Below are 22,932 nucleotides of genomic sequence, written 5' to 3'. Positions count from 1 at the left end.
TTCCATACGACATCTCTGTCGCATGGTTCAGACAACAGTCAGAATCCTTTGGTGGGGAACTCTCACCAGGACACTCAAGCTGATCCCAAGGATGGGGAAGCAAAACCTGCTATCACCACCTTCCAAATAGCTCCAGGTAGCCTGACCCAAAGTTTTGGCCTCTTGCTTGTGATTAACAAACTCTCTGGCTTTGAGCCTGAATTCCTAATTTGTACTTGAAACCAAGAACTAAGCTAAAATCAAATCTAGAGTCCAGTTATGGCCACTGCCATTCAACCTTTACAAAACCACCCATGGACTTGGAGAGCAAAAAGGTCATAGCTCTAGAAATGCCCTTCCAGGGCGGAGGGCGCCATTCCCTCTAGTCAGAAGTGAAGACAGGACACTATGTTTGGGCTCCTTTTTCTAGACCTTTCTTGAGCCAGGGAAGGAAGATATCGATCAACCACCTGTTTATAGCAAAACCCAAAGTGTCCAAAGTAGAAAGAATTTGATTAGAGGGACCTTTCATATGCCCCAAGTCTCAAATGTCGCATGTTTCATCTTCAAAGGAAAAATAAAGAACCATCCACCAACTAGCATCTAAAGTCAATCACCATAAAAGATCAGGATCTGAACACCTTGAATACTTAAGGTTAGTATACTTTGCAACTCTATTGTTACTCTATTGTCCACCACCAAGCATTCTTGAGGACTCAGAACAAAGGATGCACTAACACCAAGGGATTTACAAAATGCTGTTAGCAAACGGCAGTGTCAGCTCACCACCTCTGAGGGATATGACTTAGGGAAAAGAGTATTCCATCAAAGTTTATATAAACTCCTCATCTAAAAAAAATTTTAAACCCTAACTTTTCCTCTCTAAAGTGTTCTCTTTCTAATTTTATCTGAAGTTCTAGGTCTTTGGAAAAGGTTATTTTCTCATTCTGCAAAAATAATTATCCTCTAATTTGCACTGAATATGAACTATACTTAAACACATGCATCCAGCTTTGATTTGCCAATTTGGACGTTAAATTTGTAATAGTTTAAACCACTAGACGATTTGTAAATCAAACAGCAGGGGCACAATGGTAATAGCCTGTTTCTCTATCTGCCTTAGCATTTCTCTTTTCATATACACATACTCTTGCACAAAGCTGCTGATAGTGTTCTGTTTCATAGCCCAGTTTTAACTATCATTATTTTTTTTTAATCTTCTTCTTTTAAAAGTATTCAAAGTCCAATGCTGAAAACCACAGCAAAGGCCTCTAAGAAAAAAGTAACTATCAACTACCATCACTCATAATCCCTCCCTCGTATTAACTGTAGATGGTGGGACCCTGAGCCTTCTCCAAGCCAGCCACCTTCATAGTGCCTCCCCCCACCACACCCCTCATAGCTTGGCCTAAGTCTCCTGGACTTCCATCCTGTGCAAACACACAGACCTACAGGGAGTTCCTAACAACGCACCAGGGCAGATTTATCAGAGTGAAACTTCCAAAGAGATTGAAAACACTCCTACATGGCCTTTGTGATGAGGAAAGGTGCGATTCTACCAAACAACTAGTACAATAGATGAAACACGCCGCACAGAGTGGAATCTTATTTCAAGTAATTTTTTCAAGAGCAAATTCCTAATACAACATAAGAAAACAGTTATATCCTAACAAGTTGCCCTATAGTGGAATGCAATCCTATTTACAGGAGGTGATCCTGCCGAATAATTTAGCTTGTCTGAGGAATGGCACCCTCACGATTTGCAGGTGACAGAGGAAGCCTGAAGGAGTTTGGCAGGGGTACGGTCGGCAAAGAAGGCACCCGGTCACCGGCAGCAACGCATCTGGGGAGCAAAGAAGCTGCAGTGACCCACCTAGGCCACGGCTCTCCCCAACCGTCTAACTTCCACGTTCCCAATGAAACCACTGGCTTCGCCCCATCCCGGATCGCACACCGGGAGGTGAACGTCCACTTCAGCAAAGGAGGCGCAACACTGCCAACTCTGCTCGAAGGGGCACCGACACTTGAGAAACGGCTGCACTGTCGGACCTGGTTTTTAAAGGGTGGGTCATCGGCCGGCCTCCTTAGGATGCGTTACTGTAAAGTGACCTCACCCCTAGCCCTCCAGGGGGACGGAAAAAGACCCGCCACATTTACCGAACCGGTAGCCCCTACACCCGAGGCGAGCGGAAGACAGCCCCCGAGCGCCGAGGTGCGGGGCAAGGGGCGGGGGTACCGCAGGTTTTCACCCCCTCTCCGCTGCGCCCGGAGTCGCGGGCACCCACACTGGCGTCCCACCTGCTCACCGCCGGCTCGGCTGCCCCACGGGAGGAGCGCGCCGCCGCGGGTCCGCGCCCGCACGTGCAGCCCGCAGGCCCGGCCCGCCCCCGCTCACCTGGGCAGCGGGACGGCTCCCGTCTCCGCCGGCGCGCGGGTCACCGGGACGCGGCCCAAGGGCACTGAGCAGGTCCGCGACTCCCACTTCACGTCCGGCCGCCGCTCTTTGTGTCAGAAGGTCCAGGTCCTGGGCTTCTCCGGGCCACCAGGCGCTGCCCCTTGTCCGCTCGGAGCCGCGGCCCGCGGGCCAAACCCGGAGGGGGGCGGAGCGGGGAGTGGGCTCGGCGGCGGGCGGGACCGGAAGTGGGCGGGGCGGAAGGGGCGGGGCGCTTAGCCCCAGGGGGCTGGGTGGGCAGTGGGGGCGGGGGTGCTGCCAATGCGGACCAAGGCTCCTCCACAGCCTCCGGGGTAGTTCTGGAAAGGGTAAGCCTCAGGGCCTGAGCCCCTCGCTGACCTCGCTGGTCCCTGTGCGCCATGTGGCCTCTGTGGGGTTTCTTTCTTGGTCTAGCATCCTCTTCTGGAAACAACCGGAGGAGGCCGGCTAGGTAATGGTAATACCCCAAATTTGTAGTTGTGGAAGTCGGGAGACATAAAACTTCTGGTTACTCTCTTTCTGTCATTTATACAATCAACAAATATTTATTAAGTATCCACTAGTGCCAGGAATTGTCCCAGGGACTGAATACAGCAGTCACAATGGGGGGTTTGGGGTGCAGGGGCGACAAAATATCCCCGTCCCTTTGGAATTTATAGCTGGAAAACAATTTAAAAACTTATATTAAAAAATGTTAGATAGTTACAAATGCTAAGGTGGAGCAACCTGAGAGACAGAGACAGAGAATACAGGAGGTCGGCCAGGGAAGGTCAGCGAGGAGGTGACATTTTAAGTGAAGGCCAAAAGGAAGTGAGGGAAAGAGGCCGACATCTGTGGGAGCAGTTTGCTGAGGCCCTGAGGCTAGAGGATACCCAGTGTGTTGCAGTGTGATGGGAAGAGTGAGCATAGGAAAGTAAGGTGTGTGAGGTGAGAGAGAAATTAGAGATGGACTGAGAGGTATGCAGAGCCTTGCTGCCCCCTGTAAAGGCATGGTTTCTACCCGAGGGTATTTAGCAAAGGGAAGTGTGGTCTGACATAACAAAATCACTCTGGCCCTGTGTGAGCATGAGCAGCGTCCAGCATGAGAATGAAGATACCTACTAATAAGGATACCTGGTGGCTAACTTGGCTCAAATTAAAAAGCAGAGCCTAACAGCTGTTTCTAAACGGGGTCTCTGGCAAGCGAGAAGCCTGCACTACGCTGCCTGCCTCCTACACCTAGCTGCTTGCCTCCTGCACTGAACTGGCCTAACTGCACTGGGTTCCTGCCATCAGAGCCAACCCTTATAAAGGAGTTCCTGGAACTGTATTTCAACCAATAGGACTGAAACTTTCCCTGTCTAGTCCCAGGTGTGTGGCTATATCCCCAATACCATCTTCACCAAACAATCAGAGGTGCTCCATTCTAACCAATCAGAACAGTGTTTTCTGGACCAATCTAAGCAAGAGGATTTAGAGTCCTCATTTGCTTGAGGATAGAACAATCAGAGACCAAGAGTAGGGACTTATCTTTATGTAAGGCATCTCTCCCTCTGGCAAGGAGAGTGCACTTTCTCTTTTCACCAGAGATTGAAGACTGTCCAGTTGGAGGGGACACATCTCAGCTGGAGATGGCTGGAAGAGCAGGCGTAGCAGAGCAGTGCCCAGTGGAGCAGGCTAGCATAGAGAGAAGGTGGCAGAGCTGTCTAGTGGGGGGGGGGGGGCCTTGCGCCAGGGCTGATACACTACAGTGCTGTTCCACAACTGTGCTGTTCTTTTAACTGTGCTGTATCACAATTGAGCTGTTTGCACTGAAAAAAATTTTCTTCACCACATTCCAAATTGGGGATTCCTATTGGCGCTGCGTTGGCACCAACAACCATCTGCTGACAGTAGGAGAGAGAAGGCAAAGGCAGAAGGAGACCATTAAGAATTAATGGCATGCCTAAAGGACAATGACATTTTTCACAGAAGTAGAATAAACATTCCTAAAATTTGTAAGGTACCACAAAGGATTCCAAATAGCCAAAGAGATTCTGAGACAAAAAGAGCAAAGCCAGAAGCATCATACTCCCAAATTTCAAACTATACTCCAAAGTAATCAAAACAGTATGGTATTGGCAGAGAAACAGACACACAAACCAATGGAACAGAATTGAGAACCCAGAACTAAACTCACAGACATATGGACAACTAATTTATGACAAAAAAGGCAAGAACATAATAATTGAAAAAGAAAAGTCTCTTCAATAAGTGGTGCTGGGAAAACTAGAATGCTACTTACAACAGAATAAAACTAGACCACTATCTTATACCATATACAAAAAAATTAACTCAAAATGGATTAAAGACTTGAATGTAAGACCTGAAAAAATAAAATACACAGAAGAAACCATAGGCACTAAGCTTCTAGACTTTGGTCTCATTGATGTTTTTGTGAATTTGACTCAAAATGCAAGGGAAGCAAAAACAAAAATAAGCAAATGGGGCTACATTAAACTAAAAAGCTTCTGCACAGCAAAAGAAACCATCAAGAAAACAAAAAGGCAACCACCTGAATGGGAGAAGATACTTGCAAATGATACTTCCAATAAGAAGTTAATATCCAAAATATATAAAGAGCTCATACAACTCTACAATGAAAAAGCAAACAACACGATTAAAAACTGGTCAGAGGATCTGAATAGACATTTTTGCAAGATATACAAGTAGCCAACAGGTACGTAAAAAGATGCTCAACATCATTAATGATCAGGGAAAAGCAAATCAAAAGCACAATAAGATATCACCTCACAATTGTTAGATTGGTCATTATCAAAAGACAAGAAATAATGAAAGAGAATGTGGAGAAAGGGAGGCCTCATACACTGCTGACAGGAGTGTAAACTGGTACAGCCACAATGGAAAACGGTATGGAGTTTCCTCAAAAAAATTAAGACTAGGACTACCACATGATCCAGCAATTCTTTTTCTAGGTATTTATTTAAAGTACGTGAAAACACTAACTTGAAAAGATATATCTTCCCATATGTTCATTGTTGCATTATTTGTAATAGCTAAGATATGGAAACAACCTAAGTATTCATTGATGGGTAAATGAAAAAGATATGGTACATATAAATAATGGAATATTACTTAGCTATGAAAAGATGCAATATTGCTATTTGTGACAATATGGATAGATATTGAGGGTATTAAGTAAGATAAGTCAGAAAAGCACAAAAACCATATGATTTCACTCATGAGGGGGGAAAAAACAAAAGTAACAAATGAACTAAGAAAACAAGCAAACAAAACTCATACATACAGACAACAGAATAGTGGTCACCAGAGGGGAAGGAGATGGGAGGTGGCTGAAATGGGTAAAAGGGGTCAAATGGGTGGAAATTACAGACTTTTGGTGGTGAACGTACAATAAGGTATACAGATATCAAATTTTAATATTGTATACCTAAAATTTATGTTATTAACCAATATTACCTCAATTAAATAAATTTGTTGTTAGTGTTTTTAAAAAAGAAATAATGGCAGTAATTAGGCTAAGAGTGAGGGTTACTTGGACCAGGGTGGAGGTGTTGGGAAGTGCTCTGATTCAGGATGTATGGTGTTTGAGGGGTTCCAGCAGAAAGGATGTGCTTCCAGATTGGAAGTGGGTTATGTGAGAGAGAGAAGTCAAGGGTGATTCCAAGGTTTTGGCCTGAATAACCACAGTTACTAATTTTGTGCTAGGTTCTTTTGTGTATGACATCATTTTAATTGGTTATTGGGCATTTAAGGAAAGCCTCTACTATAAACAAATAGATACAAATAAACAGATTGGAGCAACTTGCAAGAAATAGTGGATTCTGCAAATTCTTCAAAAACTTTAAAAAAAATTTTTGAGCAATAACATTCCACACAAAACAGTTTGAAGCTAGCAGAGGTTGGTTCATCAAGTTTAAGGAAGCAAGCTTTTTCCATAATATAAAAGTGCAAGGTGAAGAAGCAAAGGCTGATGAAAAAGCTGCAGCATGTTATTCAATCTAGCTAAAGGAATTAGCAAAGGTGGTTACACCAAAAAACATGTCTTCAATGTAGATGAAACAGCTTTATATTGGAAAAAAGTGTCATCTAGGACTTGCACAGCTAGGGAGGCAAAGTCAATGCCTGGCTTCAAAGTGTCAAAGGACAGGCTGACTCTCTTGTTAAGGGCTAATACAGCTGATGACTCTAAGTTGAAGGCAATGCTCATTTACCATTCCAAAAATCCTAGGGCCCTTAAGAATTTTGCTAAATCTACTCTGCTAGTGTTCTGTAAATGGAATAAAACCTGGATGATAGCACATTGTCTACAACATGGTTTACTAAACATTTTAAGCCCACAATTGAGACCTACTGCTTAGAAAAAGATTCCTTTCAAAATATTGCTGTTTATTGACAATACCTGTGGTTACCCAAGAGCTCTGATATACAATGAGATCGATATCGTTTTAATGCCTACCAACAACAGTCATTCTGCAGCCCATGGATCAAGGAGTAATTTCAACTTGCAAGTCTTATTAAATCCATTTTGGCCCAGCCGGGCGAGGCTCAGCGGTTGAATGTCGACCTAGGATCCAGGCGATCGGAGTTCAATTCCCAGTCAGGGCACATGCCAGGGTTGCGGGCTGCAGCCGATCAATGACTCTCTCTCATCATTGATGTTTCTGTCTGTCTGTCTCTCCCTCTCCTTTCCTCTCTCTGAAATCAATAAAGATATATTTAAAAAAAGAAAAAAAAGAAATCCATTTTGTAAGGCTGTAGCTGCCATAGATAGTGATTCTCCTGATGGATCTGGGCAAAGTAAATTGAAAACCTTCTGAAAAGGATTCACCATTCTAGGTGCCATTACTCACTGGAAGAGGTCAATATATCAACATTAATGGGAATTTGGAAGAAGTTGATGCTAATCCTCATGGATGACTTTGAGGTTTTTAAGCCTCCAGTGGAGGAAGTAACTGCAGATGTGATGGAAATAGCAGGAGAACAATAATTAGAAGTGGAGCCTGAAGATGTGACTGAATTGCTGGACTCGTGATCAAACTTTAATGAAAGAGGAGTTGCTTCCTATGGATGAGCAAAACAAAACAACAAAAAATTTCTTGACACAGAATCTTCTGGTAAAGATGCCATGAAGCTTGTGAAATGACAAGAGATTTAGAATGTTACATAAACTTGAGAAATCAGCTGCAGCATTTGAGAGGAAAGAGAAACTCCAATTTTGAAACACCTTTTACTGTGGGTAAAACGCTATCAAACAGCATTGCCTGCTACAGAGAAGTCATTTGTGAAAAGTCAATTGATGAGGCACACTCCATTGTTATTATTTTTAATAAATTGCCACAGCCACCCCAACCTTCAGCAACCAATATCCCAATCAGTTGGCAGCCATCGACAATAAGGCAACACCCATCACCAGCAAAAAGGTAACTTGCTGAAGACTCAGATAATGGTCAGCATTTTTACTAAAAAAAAAAAATTTAATTAAAGTATGTACAGCACTTTTTTGGACACTTAATAGACTACAGTATAGTGTAAACACACCTTTCCTATGCACTGGGAAAGCGGAATCGTGGTTCACTTTGCTGAGATTTGCGTTATGATGCTGGTCTGTAACTGGGCCCCGGCACCTCAGATACGCCTGTATAGCAGGAGCGCAGGAAGCTGCTAACCGGGACGTGCGTCCCTGTTATGATGAAAAACTGCCAGTCACTTTTTTTTTTTCTTTCAGTTTGTGTACGGTAAATAGTTCTTGTTTGAAAATGAATAAAATAGGCCATTTTGACTTCCAGACCTTGGGCTCCAACGGGCAGCCTACAGTAGGTTCCGTGCGCTGACGCCCCTGCTGCTGAGGGGCCTGACCCGCCTGGTCGGTGGCTGTAGGTGCCCCGCCCCCAGATCCATCCCAAGCCTCCGCTGCAGCAGCCTGGGGCCATGGGCATGGGCACTGGGCTCACCTCCTGCTTCCTGTGTATCCTCCTGCCAAAGCTGGGTCTAGTCTCTCCTGGAGAGCTACAGGAAGCAGGAGTGAAGGGAGCTGTCCTCTCCCTCACCCAGTGATCTGATGACCCCGGCCCCGCTTGCCCTGATCGTGTCTGCAGCAGCCTGGCCACCTCCCCTGGGTCACGTCCTTCAGTTACAGTGGCCTCTTCTGCAATCATGACCTCTTGGTTTCTCCATTGTGGTATCTTGGGACCACATATTTCGGTTTATAAGGCCCTGCTCGGTAGGACCCATATTGTAACAATAGTTAAATCTTGAAAGAAAAAATAAAATATACTCTAATTTAAAAAGAGGGTGGAATGGAACAAGATGAGCATCACATATAGTAAGGAAGTAGTTTTATGAAACTTGCTTCAGTTAACTATATAAAACTATTTGATATACACATATTAATATATAAACAAATACGTTCATTATAAATAAATGTTCAATGGGTTGTGATGGAGAATGTTTCTTATTGTGGGCTGCAAATAAGTTTGAAAGAAAGTACCTCTGTTACTGTAAAGCTATGTCTTTTCTACAGTACTTTTGGGTTCTAAACACTACCAGACCTAAGATGTTCAGGCACCTTTCATGGTGAATGACATGGAACCCAGACCCCATCCTTGGGTCAGCATTCCAGGTGCAGCCTCCACTTACATCTTCCTCTCTAACTCTTGGTGTTCCCCTCTAGAGTGTTTGGGAGGGCCTCTGGGCAACTGAGAATTTATGGCTTTATATGAGCATACCATTATGCGGCAACTCTGAAAAAAATTAAGATGACAGGACACTACTCTTACATCATTTTTAATTTTAAGGAATATCATCCTAAAACAAAAACATTCATAAAATCATAGGCATATTCCAAGATTTCTTAGTATCTTCTGTAACATTTCACTCAGAAGGTAGAAAGCCACAAAGGCCTTCCCTAAGGACGGGTATAAATGGAAAGTAATATTGCATTACTGCACTGTATAAAATACAAACCGTGAAGACAAGGAAACTCAATTAGTTCCATTTCTATCCCCAGATCACTTTTGTTGAATTGCTCACTTAACATCTTAGAAGCTATCTTGTTGAGCTCTGCCACTGTGATCTATGAGTGATTAACCTTTTTTCCAGTTAGCATAATGAATGTGATGCTGCCTACATCTGTGAAGTAGCTAAAAGGACAAACCCTCAGTATCACATATCATCTATTAGAGAAATTGTGCACATAGTTATTTTTCTGTCAAGATCCTCAAATGTAACAATTTTTAAATAGCTAAAATATAATTGAGGTCACATGGGCACCATACCTGGAACTACACAAAAATGTACTTTGTTCACAAATGTTCAGCTTTATTTAAAAGTTTATCTTAATTTTTTATTTTAATTCTCACCTGAGGATATGTTTTTATTGATTTTAGAGAGAGAAGGAAGAGAGGGGAGTGGGATGGGAGAGAGAGAGAGAGAGAGAAACATCAATGTGAGAAACAGCAATTGTTTGCCTCCTATACCCAGCCCGAGGATGGAATCTGCAGCCCATAACCTTTCCTAAGGATTGATGCTCCAAACAACTGAGCCACACCGTCCAGGGCAACAATTGTTCAGCTTTATAGCAACAGCACCTGGGACAATCAATGGCACAGTCACATTTTTAAAAATCAAGAGAAGTAAACACAATAGGGCTTTTGCACAGTGGCAGGCAGTTCTGTAGTAGACAAGAAATAATTGGCTAAAGAAAGGTTCATAGAGAGGTCTAATCTAGAGTCTAAGTAATCCTAACAGAGTCTCATATCTTACGTTACTAGATTTTGATAGAAAAGTTAAAAAAGCCTACCAAAAAACAACCTGTCACTATTTCTTGTTTCCTTAATTAACCATTTTACTCTAAGTTGGTGAAATTGTGAGACTATCTAGGGAAGTTTTTCTAGTTGCAAGATGCTTTGCAATGGAGGTATTAATTAGTAAGCTCAAAGTGAACCCTGAATTGGATATAGAAATTTGTGAAACAATCATATATTTCCCAAAATCTGAAAAACAGGAGACTTAAGGCAGATGGTGACATCAAGAAGAGCCAAATATTAAAATGGCACCCTGAAAATGATTCATAGCAAAACGTAATTTTCTATTAGTTTTCATCACATGGGTAAACTATTCACAGTAGAGAACAGATGGGGGCGGGGGTGAAGGCGCCTGGTTAGGCTGCACCAAGAAAATTCCCTCTGATGTATCCACAAAAGGAAATGACTTTTTTGTGGCCTGCACTTATCTTTAGCAAGACAGTCTAGTCTCCTCAACTCCATTGTGTGTCTGGGAAAAGATAGTAAAAATACTTCCGTAAGAGGCAAAGACTAACAGGAAACTACAAGCTAGCTCTGGAAAGATGTGATAATGTCAAGGAAAAGGAGCACCACATGCTGATTTAACAGCTTTTACAGGAGGAATCTATTGGTCATACTCATACCATAGGAATATTGAAGGCCCCCCAAAAAAGGTAACGCAGAAAAATTAGGTTCATAAAAGAAAGTATACATTTAAGTAGGCAAAAAAAAAAAAAAGGTATATCTATTTTCAAAAATATACAAAATAATCTCCCTATGAAATGCCTTGATTTGCATGTGACCTAGTACTTATTTCATATTAACCAGATCCAATTGCTCTGGTAAACCTCTATTACATTTGTTTTAAACTATTTTTTAAAAATATTTATTTTTAAGTCAGTACATAAAACCTGTAATTGTGTACCTATATATAAGCTATCCTGCTTGGTATCTCCTTGGGTCCCAGATGCTAAAAGATGAATAAAACAATCTTTTAAAAACCTCAAGTCACAGATTAACAAATAATATATTTATTCAAATTTTCTTAATCACACTACTAAAACTTGTATTAATTTATTCTAGATTTCCAGATATAAATACCAGTCAATGGTTGGTTGGCTATTAAATTGTAAGTAAAACTATTCTTAGAACTGGGTCATATTATATAGAATGCCTTAACTTTTCTTAGTTCAAATCCTTTAAAATACATAACCATGCCCTTTTGCTTTAAGCTGACATACTGACTTTGCTGTCCATACTTTGTAAGAGAGCAGGTAATTCTAGCACAGAAGAAACTATATAATGTGGCATGGGTGACGACTTCTGTGGCGCTATTCCATTTTTATTTATCCAGACTGTTGCTTTCAGCCCTGCATTGAGTCCTCCTTGTATATCGGTTTCTAGTGTGTCACCAACCATCACACAGTCCCCAGGCTGTACTCCCAGGAGATCACAGCAGTAATAAAATATGGAAGGTGCTGGTTTCTCTTCTTTCTGTTCTCCACCTACAACAATAGCGTCAAAATAGGACTGACAGGCACAAGCCTCAATCTTCTCCCTCTGAGTCTGTCTGTCTCCATTTGTTAATAAAAGTAGGCAGACCTCCTTTCGAAGTTCAGTGAGCATGGCTTTGACATCTTCTGCTAGTGTCATATTCTGTAAACGTGTAGATTTCCACAGAAAATAACATTCTTCAGCCAATTTCCTATTGGCTGCACCACCCTTTGCTTCCTGAATTGCTTCCTCCCAGTGTGAAGTCCTTAGATCAGTAATGCATGTATTGGAAGGGTGAAAACATTCCTTGCTGAGTTTAACTTGAACTTTGTCACAAATTATTTCGGCCTCTTCTTTGTAATGGTATTTTGATTGTAAGAGCTTTATTACCTAAATAAAGGAAAACAACTCCATTAACACACTTTATGTCTTTAATAATCATGCCACAAAAGATGTGCTCCTCTACACCCAGAGCAAAAAGATTCTATCTCCACATCTCTGTATTTTCCTCCCAATAATATCTTTATTATTATTATTTTTAAATCCTCACCCGAAGATATGTTCTTAATTGATTTGAGAGAGGGAGGGAGAAACATTGATGTGAGAGAGAAACATCAGCCACCCCCTGCATGAACGCTGACTGGGGATCTAGCCCGCAACCTAGGCATGTGCCCAACCGGGAACTGAACCCACAACCTCACCCAGGTGCACAGGACGACACTCCAACCAACTGAGACACCAGCCAGGGCTCCACTCCAATAGGCCTGTCTTAAGGCAGATCTATTATCACACCATTTCCAGTGGGAATTGGTCTTATTTTTAAAGAACGCCAGAGTAAAGACAACTCTCTAGATAACTCATTCATATTATATATATATACACACACATATATAATTATATAATTTTTTTTCTTTACCAATTTCTATTCTAAAAACATTCTTTATATACAGCTAATAAAAATCTTTCTTTTAGCAGTTTAAGTTCACTACCTTTCATTCTGGTCATAAACACATGAAAATGAAACTTGTGCTTATATTTAATACAATACTTTAAATTTCTAACAACTATTATTTAGACTCTTCCCAGAAATAACACCAGTTCATCTCACCTTTTCTCATCTAGATCCATTTTATGTTTTAAAGACCTAAACTGACCACCATATAAAATGGGATCCAATTCTGTACTTTTAAAAATGTGTAGATAGCTCTAATGGAATCAAGCATGTACTGTGATTTCAGCAGTGTAATGATCAAAGGCTTCTCCCAAACTTAGGTTTCCACATTAAAAAAGCTTCAAGTAGTTTTGAGTCTCTCTGCTACCTTGGTTCTGATTTCATCGAGAATTAGGCACACCTCGTGCTTCCATGGCTCTTTATCTTGGCTTTTATTACATTAGGTTCTTATTCACTTGGCCTGTCTTCTAACATTTACTAAGACCCTAATGTGGCAAGCATTATGCCCAATGCTTACATACATTATTTCTACCTTTTTAACTCTCCAAGAGATAAGATGAGGAAATAGAAGTTCAGAATTGTTAAGTAACTCACCTGCACTGGGATTTAAACCCACACTTGCCTACTTCCAAACCCCACATGCTTGCCTTTACACTTCTGTATTAGGAACTTGGAGACTGGGTCCCTTATCTTCATGACATTATCTGGTGGGGAAATTAAGCAGGTATTCAACCACCACAAATGTTGGGTTGAGTGCCATGATAATCTTACGAATGTCAACTGTGGAAATCAAATGGAAGGAGCAAGTCATTCCACAGGATTGTTGGGTTAAGGCTTGTCAGAGGAAGTAATATTTAATCCAAAGAGTTACCAAGCCCTTAAGGTAGGGATGAGAAAATGATAAAATCATTCTAAAGAGAAGGAACAGCATGAACAAAGACACAGAGCTTGGAATTTTTTAATCTGGGAAAGGCAAGAAGCTTAGTTCAGCCAACATGAAAGTCACGTGAGGGAGGATGCTAACAGATGGGACTAGAGGCTGTTTGGAATCAGTCTGTAAAGGGCCTTGAATCCCAGGCTATAGCAGATGCTACTCAAATCACCTTGACACACACTGTTCCCATACAGATCAATGGCTTCATACTGTGAGTACTAGGGCTTCTCTGCCTGAGGGCTTTATTTGGCCACAGGGGCACCCATGCACATAGTCTGGGGCCAGTGTTGCCTCGGAGCAGGCCTCAACCAATGAGGAACAGAAATCGGTGAATAAATATTACAGCTTTCTTGCCCCTTGGGAGGGACAAGTACAGTATGTTCTGCATACTATCTCAAGAGTTCCCCAACTGTTCACAACAGTAACCTGCTCATTTACATAACCTGTATTCGACTCCTTCACTTCCCTGTCTTACTCCACCACTCCCCTACAGTGCTTCCTGGGATCACCTCCCAAACAAACTACCTGCACTTGAAGTCCGTCTTAGGGACATCTGGGGAAAGGCAACCATGCCAAGACAATTTTGGATCTTTGAAGATGAGTGCAATGTACATAGCTGGGAATAAAAACTGTCTGCTGTTCAAGCAAAGAGGTCAAACAAAATGTACTGCCCTAAATTCTACAGGGATTAGTGTATGCTACTCACACCAGACGCTCAATTCACTGAAAAGAAGGAAGAGACGAACAGACACATTCTTCCTTCAGAGTATAAGGATCAGTTACACCAAAAGGATCAGTTACAGCAAAAGGAAGTACTTTTCAGGCTATTTGTGCTCATCAGAAAATGCAATAGAAGTTTTATTAGTCCAAGTAAAATATACCAGCCCTAAGAATTTTAGGTGAAGGCAAAACACTGAAAAATTTTGCCTTAAATTTCAGTGAACAAATCAAGCTGTTTCAACCTTTATGGCTATGTCACCATCTTTTATCACAATGTCAACTGAATTATTATTGAAGGTCATTCTAAAGTTTTAATAAACCCACTGCTACACAATAAAAAGAAATAGTCCTCTAGGACTCCACAGTGCTCAATCTTAAATAGGAACTGGCTTATAGTTAAAAAACAGACCGCTCCCAATAAAAATCCAATTTGCTGTTACTGCAATTGGCAATTCATTGGGATACTGAAAAAGCAGAATTAGCTCTTTCTTACTATGTCTTCTAAAGACATAGTATACTGCTCTCAAGGTGCAAAATTTCTTCCCATTACATCCCCTGAATTAATGTTCCCATTTGTGACACAGCAACTAATTAGATTCATAACAAGTAGCATTCTAATAATATTAAAATCTCTAGGCGCTGGCCAGTGTGGCTCACTTGGTTGAGCGTCATCCTGTGTGCACCAAAGGATTGCCGGTTCAACTCCCAGTCAGGGCACATGCCCAGGCTGTGGGCTCAATTCTTGGTGGGGGACGTGCAGGAGGCACCCAATCGATGTTGCACTCTTATATCGATGTTTCTCTCTCTCTCCCTGTCCCTTTCTCTCTCTCTAAAAATCAATAAAAATATTTAAATAAAAGAAAAAAACCTTTGGGGAAAAACTTTATCATTCATTCACATTATAATATTAGATAAAATAGAAATAACCCCCAAGTTGAATGAGCACATGCTATTATTAGTACAAACTCTCCTACATTTGCACTGAGAGAATGGGAGTTTTGATTGAAAGAAAAAGATCTCTAACTTGGAGGTGTGATGACATTTTGTGCAAGGAGTAAGGCAGGCCTGAAAAAAATTCTAAGAAGACTAAGAACACCTGTTACCTATAGGCTTAAAGAAGGAGGCCCTAAGATAGTCGGGGTGGGGAAACAATTTGTAGACATAATATAAACTCAAATTTCTCCAACTTCAAAACTCTATTTAAGGCTGTATCTTGTAACATAGAAAAAGGAAACTCTCTCTACCTCCTGTTCTGTGGACCCAGAATTAAAGTTAATATCATCAGTACTAGCATTTAGCTAATTGTGATTTAAGAAGACTTTTTGAGGGGTAGAACCACAAAACACTTTATAACACTAAGATTAAGATATGAAGTGGCTGAATTCCAAATAAAACTAAGTTAAAAATACATGCTCACAAAATGACTGGCTGTATATAGCCTAACAAGTCATGCAGTCCTCCTGTTATTTTTAGTTCAAGTCTTTGCTTAAACATCATCCACTCAACGTGACCTAATCTGACCAATCTATTTAATACTGTGATTTGTTACCCTCTCCACTTTGCCTAACACACTTATAAAAACACCTGATGTATTATGTTTACTGTTATCCCCACTAGAAAGTAAACTCAAATGCAGAAACTTTTTCTGCTTTGTTCGCTGAGAAACCCTAAACTTTTGTTGGATTCCTCTTGAGCAGTGACACTGAGACTGGCCTGAAGGTGGAAATAACTTCCCCAGAAGATTAAAAATTAAAGCTTATCTATGCAGTCAGTGTATGACCCCTTCTCCCCAAGCCCAAGGCAATGGCTAGGCCTTCTCCCGATCCTCTTTCCATAACGCATTCAGAGCCTTACTTTCAAAGAGGACAACATTTACAGGTGTCGCTATATTCGTATGTAATAAAGCATACTTGTATAGTCCAAAGCATACAGATCAAAGGAGGTGGCAAGACAACCAAGTGTGGAGAGACCTGGGTTTTTATTTTTTAAATCCTCACCCGAGGATATTTTTCCCCCATTGATTTCTAGAGAGAGTGGATGGGAAGAAGGGGAGGGGGAAGAGAGAAACATCAACTGGTTGCCTCCTGTATGTGCCCCAACTTGTGATGGGGAACCTGCAACCTAAGTACATGCCCTTAACCAGGAATTGAACCCAAGACCCTTTGGTCCTCAGGCCTATGCTCTAACCACTAAGCCAAACCAGCCAGGGCGAGACCTGGATTTTCACCCATCCGGCGTTCATTCAACATTTACTGTGTGTCAAATGAAGACTGACATTTTGTTCATTCTTAAGAAACTCACTGTTTAAGTTGTAGGCATCTAAATTGCAAAAAATAATATCCTTTGACAACTGTACTAAGAAATATCTGAATAAAATACAGTGCTGGTATAAGGGAGGGTGTAGAGACCAGGGAGAAATAAAATCTAACAAATATTGTTTCAAAAATTTTACCATGGAAGTAATGGGAAAAGACCACTGCAACTGTCGAGACTAATCCAACTGTAAGTTAAGGGCCAGGAGGATGTGCAGGAGGTGAAGTGGGTGACAGGATGGGAGGTGGTACAATTCATCAAATGAACGCTGGACACCATGTACTTCCCCTGCATTATACTAAGCCTACTTGATAGGGTTATTGAGAACTAATATCATTCAAATTTTATAATGAGGATTTGAGGCTTAGAGTGGTTAAATAACTTGTTTAGGTGCTTTCAGCTAGGAACTGGGAGAGCTATGATTTAAACTCAAACGCCTGATTTAAAGCCTGAATTCATGGCCTACAGCATAATTTAGCCTAATTGCTAAGAACATACAGGTAAATAGATACCATGAGCACCTAGAGATACTGAAGGCAATATAGCACAGGCTGGAAAATAGCACAGGCTGGTGTTCCTAAAATCAAAGTTAAGGGTGTGAAAAGTGGAGGGACAGTCAATTGTGTGGAATGGCTTAGTCATTAAGACAGACTTAAAATGTCCACTGGTTCTGTCAATTTGAAAGATACCTAGTGACCTGTTAAGTCAATTTCATTCTAGTGGCAAACACAGAAGTTATATTGTAATGGAGTTAGGAATAAATAGGAGATAGAGACATGGAGCTAACAGGTATACATTTCTCTTGAAAAACATGGCTGTGAAGAGAGACAGGTAACATCTTGTGGAGAAAGAAAGTACAAGGGAAGCATTTTTTTTTTTTTTAAGTATGTGGCAGAGCTGCATATGCAGGGGTGTAATGCACCAAGAAAGAGGAGGAAGATCCAGGGAAAGAAAACCTAACTAATGAAGCATGAAGAGGAAGGAACACTTGAGGTTGGAAGGATTAGATTTGAAAGTGGGTTTTTCCCATCTGATAATCCTTGGTGTTCTCCTTAAAGCTGAAAGCAGAGGGAAGAAAGCAGGAGTGGGTTAGGTTGCCTGAAGAACATGGGAAAGGTCTGATGCAGCATCTGTGGGTATAGACAGAAAATACTGCTGAGCAGTGCCTGGTGAAAGAAATGCCCTGTGTAGCTGGGGCTTTAGAGTTTCACTTCCGAAATCTACTAAGGGTGACAAGAGGGAGTTTCTGCAGTGAACATTCTCTGGAATCGATCAAGTCCAGGCTCACAACTGATAGTTGGGTAACTTCCTGGTTCTCCTCAAAGATCCACGGAAGAACACGCAGTGGGGGGACACTCTCCCCCGAGGGTAATCACAGGGCCCGCTGCGAGCACTCATCCGCGCTGATGCAAACCTGTCCTGGCAAAGAGCCTGCTGGCTTGGCGTGGTGCGACAGTCTTCCTATGGTTTTGGTCAACTCTACCACAGTGACAGCTTTCATGACATCTTTCTGGGTCCCAAAGCGCTGGAAGGAATTTCAAGAACCCAGCTTCCCAGAGCCTGCGGGAGGGCAGGCAGGCAACCCAAGTGCCAGGCTTGAGGGAGGGCGGCCTCCCCAGCCCTCCCGCCCTTCTTTCCGTTGCTTCCCGCACAGGAGTCTCAAGGTACGAGAGGCCCGGGCTTCCGGGTGCCTGCGGGATCACCCACCCCGAGCGCAGCGTGAGTGGAGCGGGGAGGACACCCAGGGGACTGGAAAGCGCGCGGTTCCGGGTAGGACGCGCTGACAACGCCCGGAGGAGGGCTGCGGGAAGTTACCTCCAACATGCCTTTTCTGCTGGCCCCGGCAGTGTCGACGAGCGTGTTGTCCAGGTCAAAGAAAACGGCCCGCACGCTCAGCCCCATCCTAACAGCGGCGGACGCTGCAGCTCCCCGCCGCCGCCGCGCACGCGCACGCGCACCACAGGCGCACGCGCACGCGCACCGCAGGCCCACTGGCGAGGAACACGTGGCGGAGTTGTCAGGGTCACCTGACCCTTGGATGTCACCCCCTCCCCCAACCTCCCAACTCCTGCAAGTTGCGGAGATGAGCGAGATCCCGCGACACTCCGGAATCCGGGTCTTCGGGGTGCGCCGGAGGCTGATTGCTGCGTCTGCACGCGGGTGGTTGTCTGCGCAGCGGCGAGAAGCTGGTTTTCCTCCTTTGTACCTGCTTTGCGCTTCTCTCTTCTTTCCTGTTGGTGTCCAGGCGTGAGGAAGAGGTTCTAACTCGCGGCGGAGGCGGCAGGTGCTGGTGGTGGGGTCCTGTGACAGCGGGCGCCTAGGAAGGAGACTGAGAAGCAGCTGGCTTTCCGGGTAGGGCAGCCAGGAGGCGGGCTATTGCACAGGGAGCTGCTGGAGCTGCTGCGGCTCTGAAATGTCGCTGGTCCTTGGCCTTAAGTCACGGGGAGAGAGAGAGAGAGACTGACTAGTATCCTAAGTCTGCAGCCGTGGTGGCTGCTGGAAGGTCATCAGTAACAGGAGCATGAGAAATGTTCAAACCTGTCGAGAACTTTTATGAGTTTATTTGAGCCAAATTGACAATCGTGGGGAAGCAAAATATGAATGGATGAAGTAAATGCTCAGGAGAATAGCAGTTTTGCAGCTTACTCTATACATTAGAATAAAAGGGGTAGAGGAAGGATGGTTCCATGAAATCATTGGTGGTAGAGCAAGGGGGTGGTGGAAAGCAAAGCGGGGAAACCTCTGCGATTGGATAAAAAGCGAACTGGAGAGACACATACTGCTTTTACAATGGTGGGTACAGGCTCGTGAACATTTCCAGCACACAGAGATGGTGTAAGGGCAGCAAGATAACGAGGGCTTCGTGGTCTTTGCGTGGTTGTGCTGTTGAGGGGTCTTTAAAAGATTGTTACTGTGACATCTCAAAGGTATGTTTCTTAGATGCAAAAAGATAATAGGCAGGCTCACTGCAGGTAAACTCTGACCTTGTCAAAGCTACAGGTCTAGGATGTAACTACCCGCCACCACCCGCTTTTAGTTAGGAACTTTTGTTTAGACCATCCTGTGTGGTTACTTTAGGTCTCTGTGTTTGTAAGACCCACTATACAGGCCTTCCCCGAGTTTGTCAGGTTTAGTATATGGCCTCTTTTTCATCCACAGATGTCATAGCCAGTGTTTTAAAATCTTATTTAATAGCTTATTACCCACGCTTTCTTTTCCAAGCTTGGAAACCTCCCATCTGGGTCTTACTGTGTTTATCCTGCTAGACTGTGGTAGCCGTGTTAGAACTGGGGCCCTCACCAGTACATTTTTAAAAGGTGTAACCTGAATTTTTTAGAGCCCTTGTTTGATAGTTGTACCTGAAGACTGTGGGCTCTGTAGTATCTATCTGATGTTTTTTCGCCTTGTTTTTCCTGAAGCCTTGTATTTCCAGGTCTTTGGGTGCCTTGTAACTGGATGACTTTTAGATATAGCAAGAGGCTGAGTGACCTGGACAGTCTACTAACGCTCCAGAAGGGCAATAACAACTACTTCCTTCTACTGTTAGCAGAACAAGGACCTTGAAACTGTTAACTGAAGGTCGTCACTGACAATTCAACACCAACAGGAGTCCCCAATTTAGGATGTGGTGAAAGAGGAGACTTTATTCAGTAAAAACAGCTCAATCGTGAAACAGCTTAATTGTGGAAGAACTTGGCTATGAGATGCTCAGGTAAAGCAGCCCTGGGGAGTTAGCCTCTAACTCTAACTGGGAAGTAATGTCATCCATAGAAACTAAAAGTGAACTCCATTGAGGCAAAGATGAAGCTGGCTTATCTAGAGGAGTGCCCAACCCCAGTCCCTGATTGCTCGTTTCTCATGGCAATGAGTACTCCAGATTCTCACAGTTTTGTCCAAAAAGCACTGTACTGATTGGTCAGGATAGATGCAAATGAGGGTATAGCTGTGCAGCTCTGATTGGACTGGGAAGGTCTCAGTCCTACTGGACAAATTTTGATCCTAGGAGTTATTTTATAAGGGTTGATTCAGAGGCCAGGAAGAGAACTCTGTTTGTTTTTTCTCTAAAAGGTGGTATGCGTGAGAAGTGTCTCTGTAAAAAAGGCTGCTAGACTCTGGTTATGAATTTGAGTCCAGTTAACCATGGGGGGTACTTTTTGGCAGGTATATATTTCTCAGGGTCAACAAAACTGATCCCTAATTTTCTAAGTTGTTTCTATTTGCTTTCTTTACTGAAATTTGGATATATGGTCATCATCAGTAACCAGAAATCGTCTATCAGATAGAACAGGCAGTACCTGGCCTGCCACCATAGTTTGTTGGATCTGTGAGTTAAGAATGATTTTTACATTCTTTTAAATGATTGAAAAAAATCAAAGGAGTATTCATGACATGTGAAAGTTATTTGAAATTCAAATTTTAGTGTTCATAAATAGTTTCATTGGGACACAGCCACACCCATTTATAGATGTATTATCTTTTGTTGCTTTTGCCCTGCAATGGCAGAGTTGAGTAGTTGCAAGTGAAACCATATGGCTAACAAAGCCTAAAATACTTACCATCTGGCACTATATAAAAAAATTTCTCCAGCCTGTCCGGCATGGCTCAGCAATTGAGCATTGACCTATGATCCAGGAGATCTCGGTTTAATTACTGGTCAGGGCACATGCCCAGGCTGCAGGTTCGATCCCTAGTACGGGGTGTGCAGGAAGCAGCCGATTAATGACTCTCATCATTGATGTTTCTATCTTTCTCTCCCTCTTTCTGTCTGAAATCAGTAAAGACACACTTGAAAAAAAAATTTCTCTACACCTGAGGTACATGATTAACAGTTGTTCAGCAGAATTAGATTCTCTTATCTTTATGCTAATAGATTTTTCCTCTGCAGTGGCAAACAGCAGTTTCTATGTAGAGGGTGTCCCCAAAAAATGTATACACACTTAGAATGATTATAAAGCCAGTATTTATTAACATACAGTTCATTTAAAAGAATTTGCAGAAATGAATAATTTTTTCTGTCAATACCTGTTTTCAAACCGATGACCGTTCTGGTTCAGCCACTGCTGATAATGCGAAGCAATGGAATCGCAAACATCAAGAATCACTTTGTTTCGTATTTGTGTGCCCCAATTTGTCACCTGTTGCCAGTTTTGTACGATAAATTTTATCTTTTATGTATTCCCATAAAAAAGTCTAGTGGATAAATTTTCTTTGTTCAAAGCTTAGTCTGGCTTCACCCATTATTTCAAATCAGTTAAACATGAAAAGGAGTAAAAATTAAGTCGGTTATCAGCTGTTAAAGTGTGTATATATTTTTGTGTCCCCCCAAAAATGTATACATACTCCGAATAATTATAAAGGCAGTGTTTACTTCACCTGTGTTTTCAAAATTCCAGTTTGAAATTTCCTTTGTTCAAAGCTTAGTCTGGCTGAAAAGAAAGAAACATCAATTGAGCTATCAGCTGTTAAAGTATGTATACATGTTTAGGGGACACCCTGTATTTTGGAGCAGAATCACAATTAACCTCTCTTTGCTCCTGTAGCAAATAAACACATTTCTCAAAAATATGACTCTATGTAGTTATCCTGTTTAAGGGCAGAACTACTCTTACCAATTTTGGTCATTGAGATTAGCAATCAGCTGAAATTATACATGAATTAATCAGAGTGAAATATCAGAATAAATTTAGCATAATACTGCTTATGGGCACATGAACTTACAGGATTTGAGCAGGGTTTTTTTCTTTTGATGTGCATATCAAGTTTTTTGACTTAGGCACAAATCCAAACTCAGAGGAAATATAACAGTCTGTATGATCAATTCTCTTGACTTAATGGGTTGGGGTGTTTGACAGGCTTCCCTTTGAGACCAGGCATTCCATGACCTGTACAATTTTGCTACTTAAAGGGTTGTGATTGCCAGATACAGTACATCCTGACAACTTTAGTTTCTTCTAATTAAATGTCTTGAGGTTTCAATGTATTGCAATTAATATTTGTGAACCGATGAGTTTTTGTGTAGCATTTTAAGGTAGTGAGATGGATAGGCTCCTAATTATAAATGGGCCTTAGATTATTCAGTACAGTACTTTAGCTGGTCAGCTTGGCAGATTTAACACTAAGAGCTAAAGAAGGTCTTCATATTTGTAGGAAGCAAGAACTCAGTAAGATAATGGTAATTGTGAGACTTAACCTAGGAACAAATAAAGTTAAAACTAAATGGTAATGCCGCTTCTCCTGAATTGTGCACTGTGCGTAATGGCACCATTGTTGTACAGTTCCTTTGCCCAGCATTGATCCTGGCATTTCCTACCTTAGGAAAAGTCTC

At 42.2% G+C, this 22,932-nt stretch overlaps 1 protein-coding gene across 1 annotated transcript; it reads right to left on the bottom strand.

The window, feature by feature from the left end:
* Positions 1-9,180: 9,180 nt before the first annotated feature.
* On the bottom strand, positions 9,181-18,536 carry NANP (N-acetylneuraminic acid phosphatase). The gene is made up of 2 exons (XM_016219060.2): positions 18,423-18,536; positions 9,181-12,078 (listed from the first exon to the last, which is right to left on the bottom strand). The coding sequence occupies exons 1-2, from the start codon at positions 18,507-18,509 to the stop codon at positions 11,422-11,424; spliced, it is 744 nt and encodes a 247-aa protein (XP_016074546.2). The 5' UTR covers positions 18,510-18,536; the 3' UTR covers positions 9,181-11,421.
* Between the last annotated feature and the right edge of the window lie 4,396 nt (positions 18,537-22,932).

Source organism: Miniopterus natalensis, chromosome 7 (assembly GCF_054644295.1).
Source record: "Miniopterus natalensis isolate mMinNat1 chromosome 7, mMinNat1.hap1, whole genome shotgun sequence".
Lineage (NCBI taxonomy): Eukaryota > Metazoa > Chordata > Mammalia > Chiroptera > Miniopteridae > Miniopterus > Miniopterus natalensis.
Note: the sequence above shows the minus strand (reverse complement) of the source record. Positions and strands in the feature narration are given on the sequence as shown.

Coding starts and splice junctions, on each gene's coding strand:
- NANP (XM_016219060.2), bottom strand. CDS start 18,509: ATGGGGCTGAGCGTGCGGGCCGTTTTCTTTGACCTGGACAACACGCTC. Junction 12,079..18,422: donor GCAGAAAAGGCATGTTGGAG/GTAACTTCCCGC, acceptor TCCTTTATTTAG/GTAATAAAGCTCTTACAATC.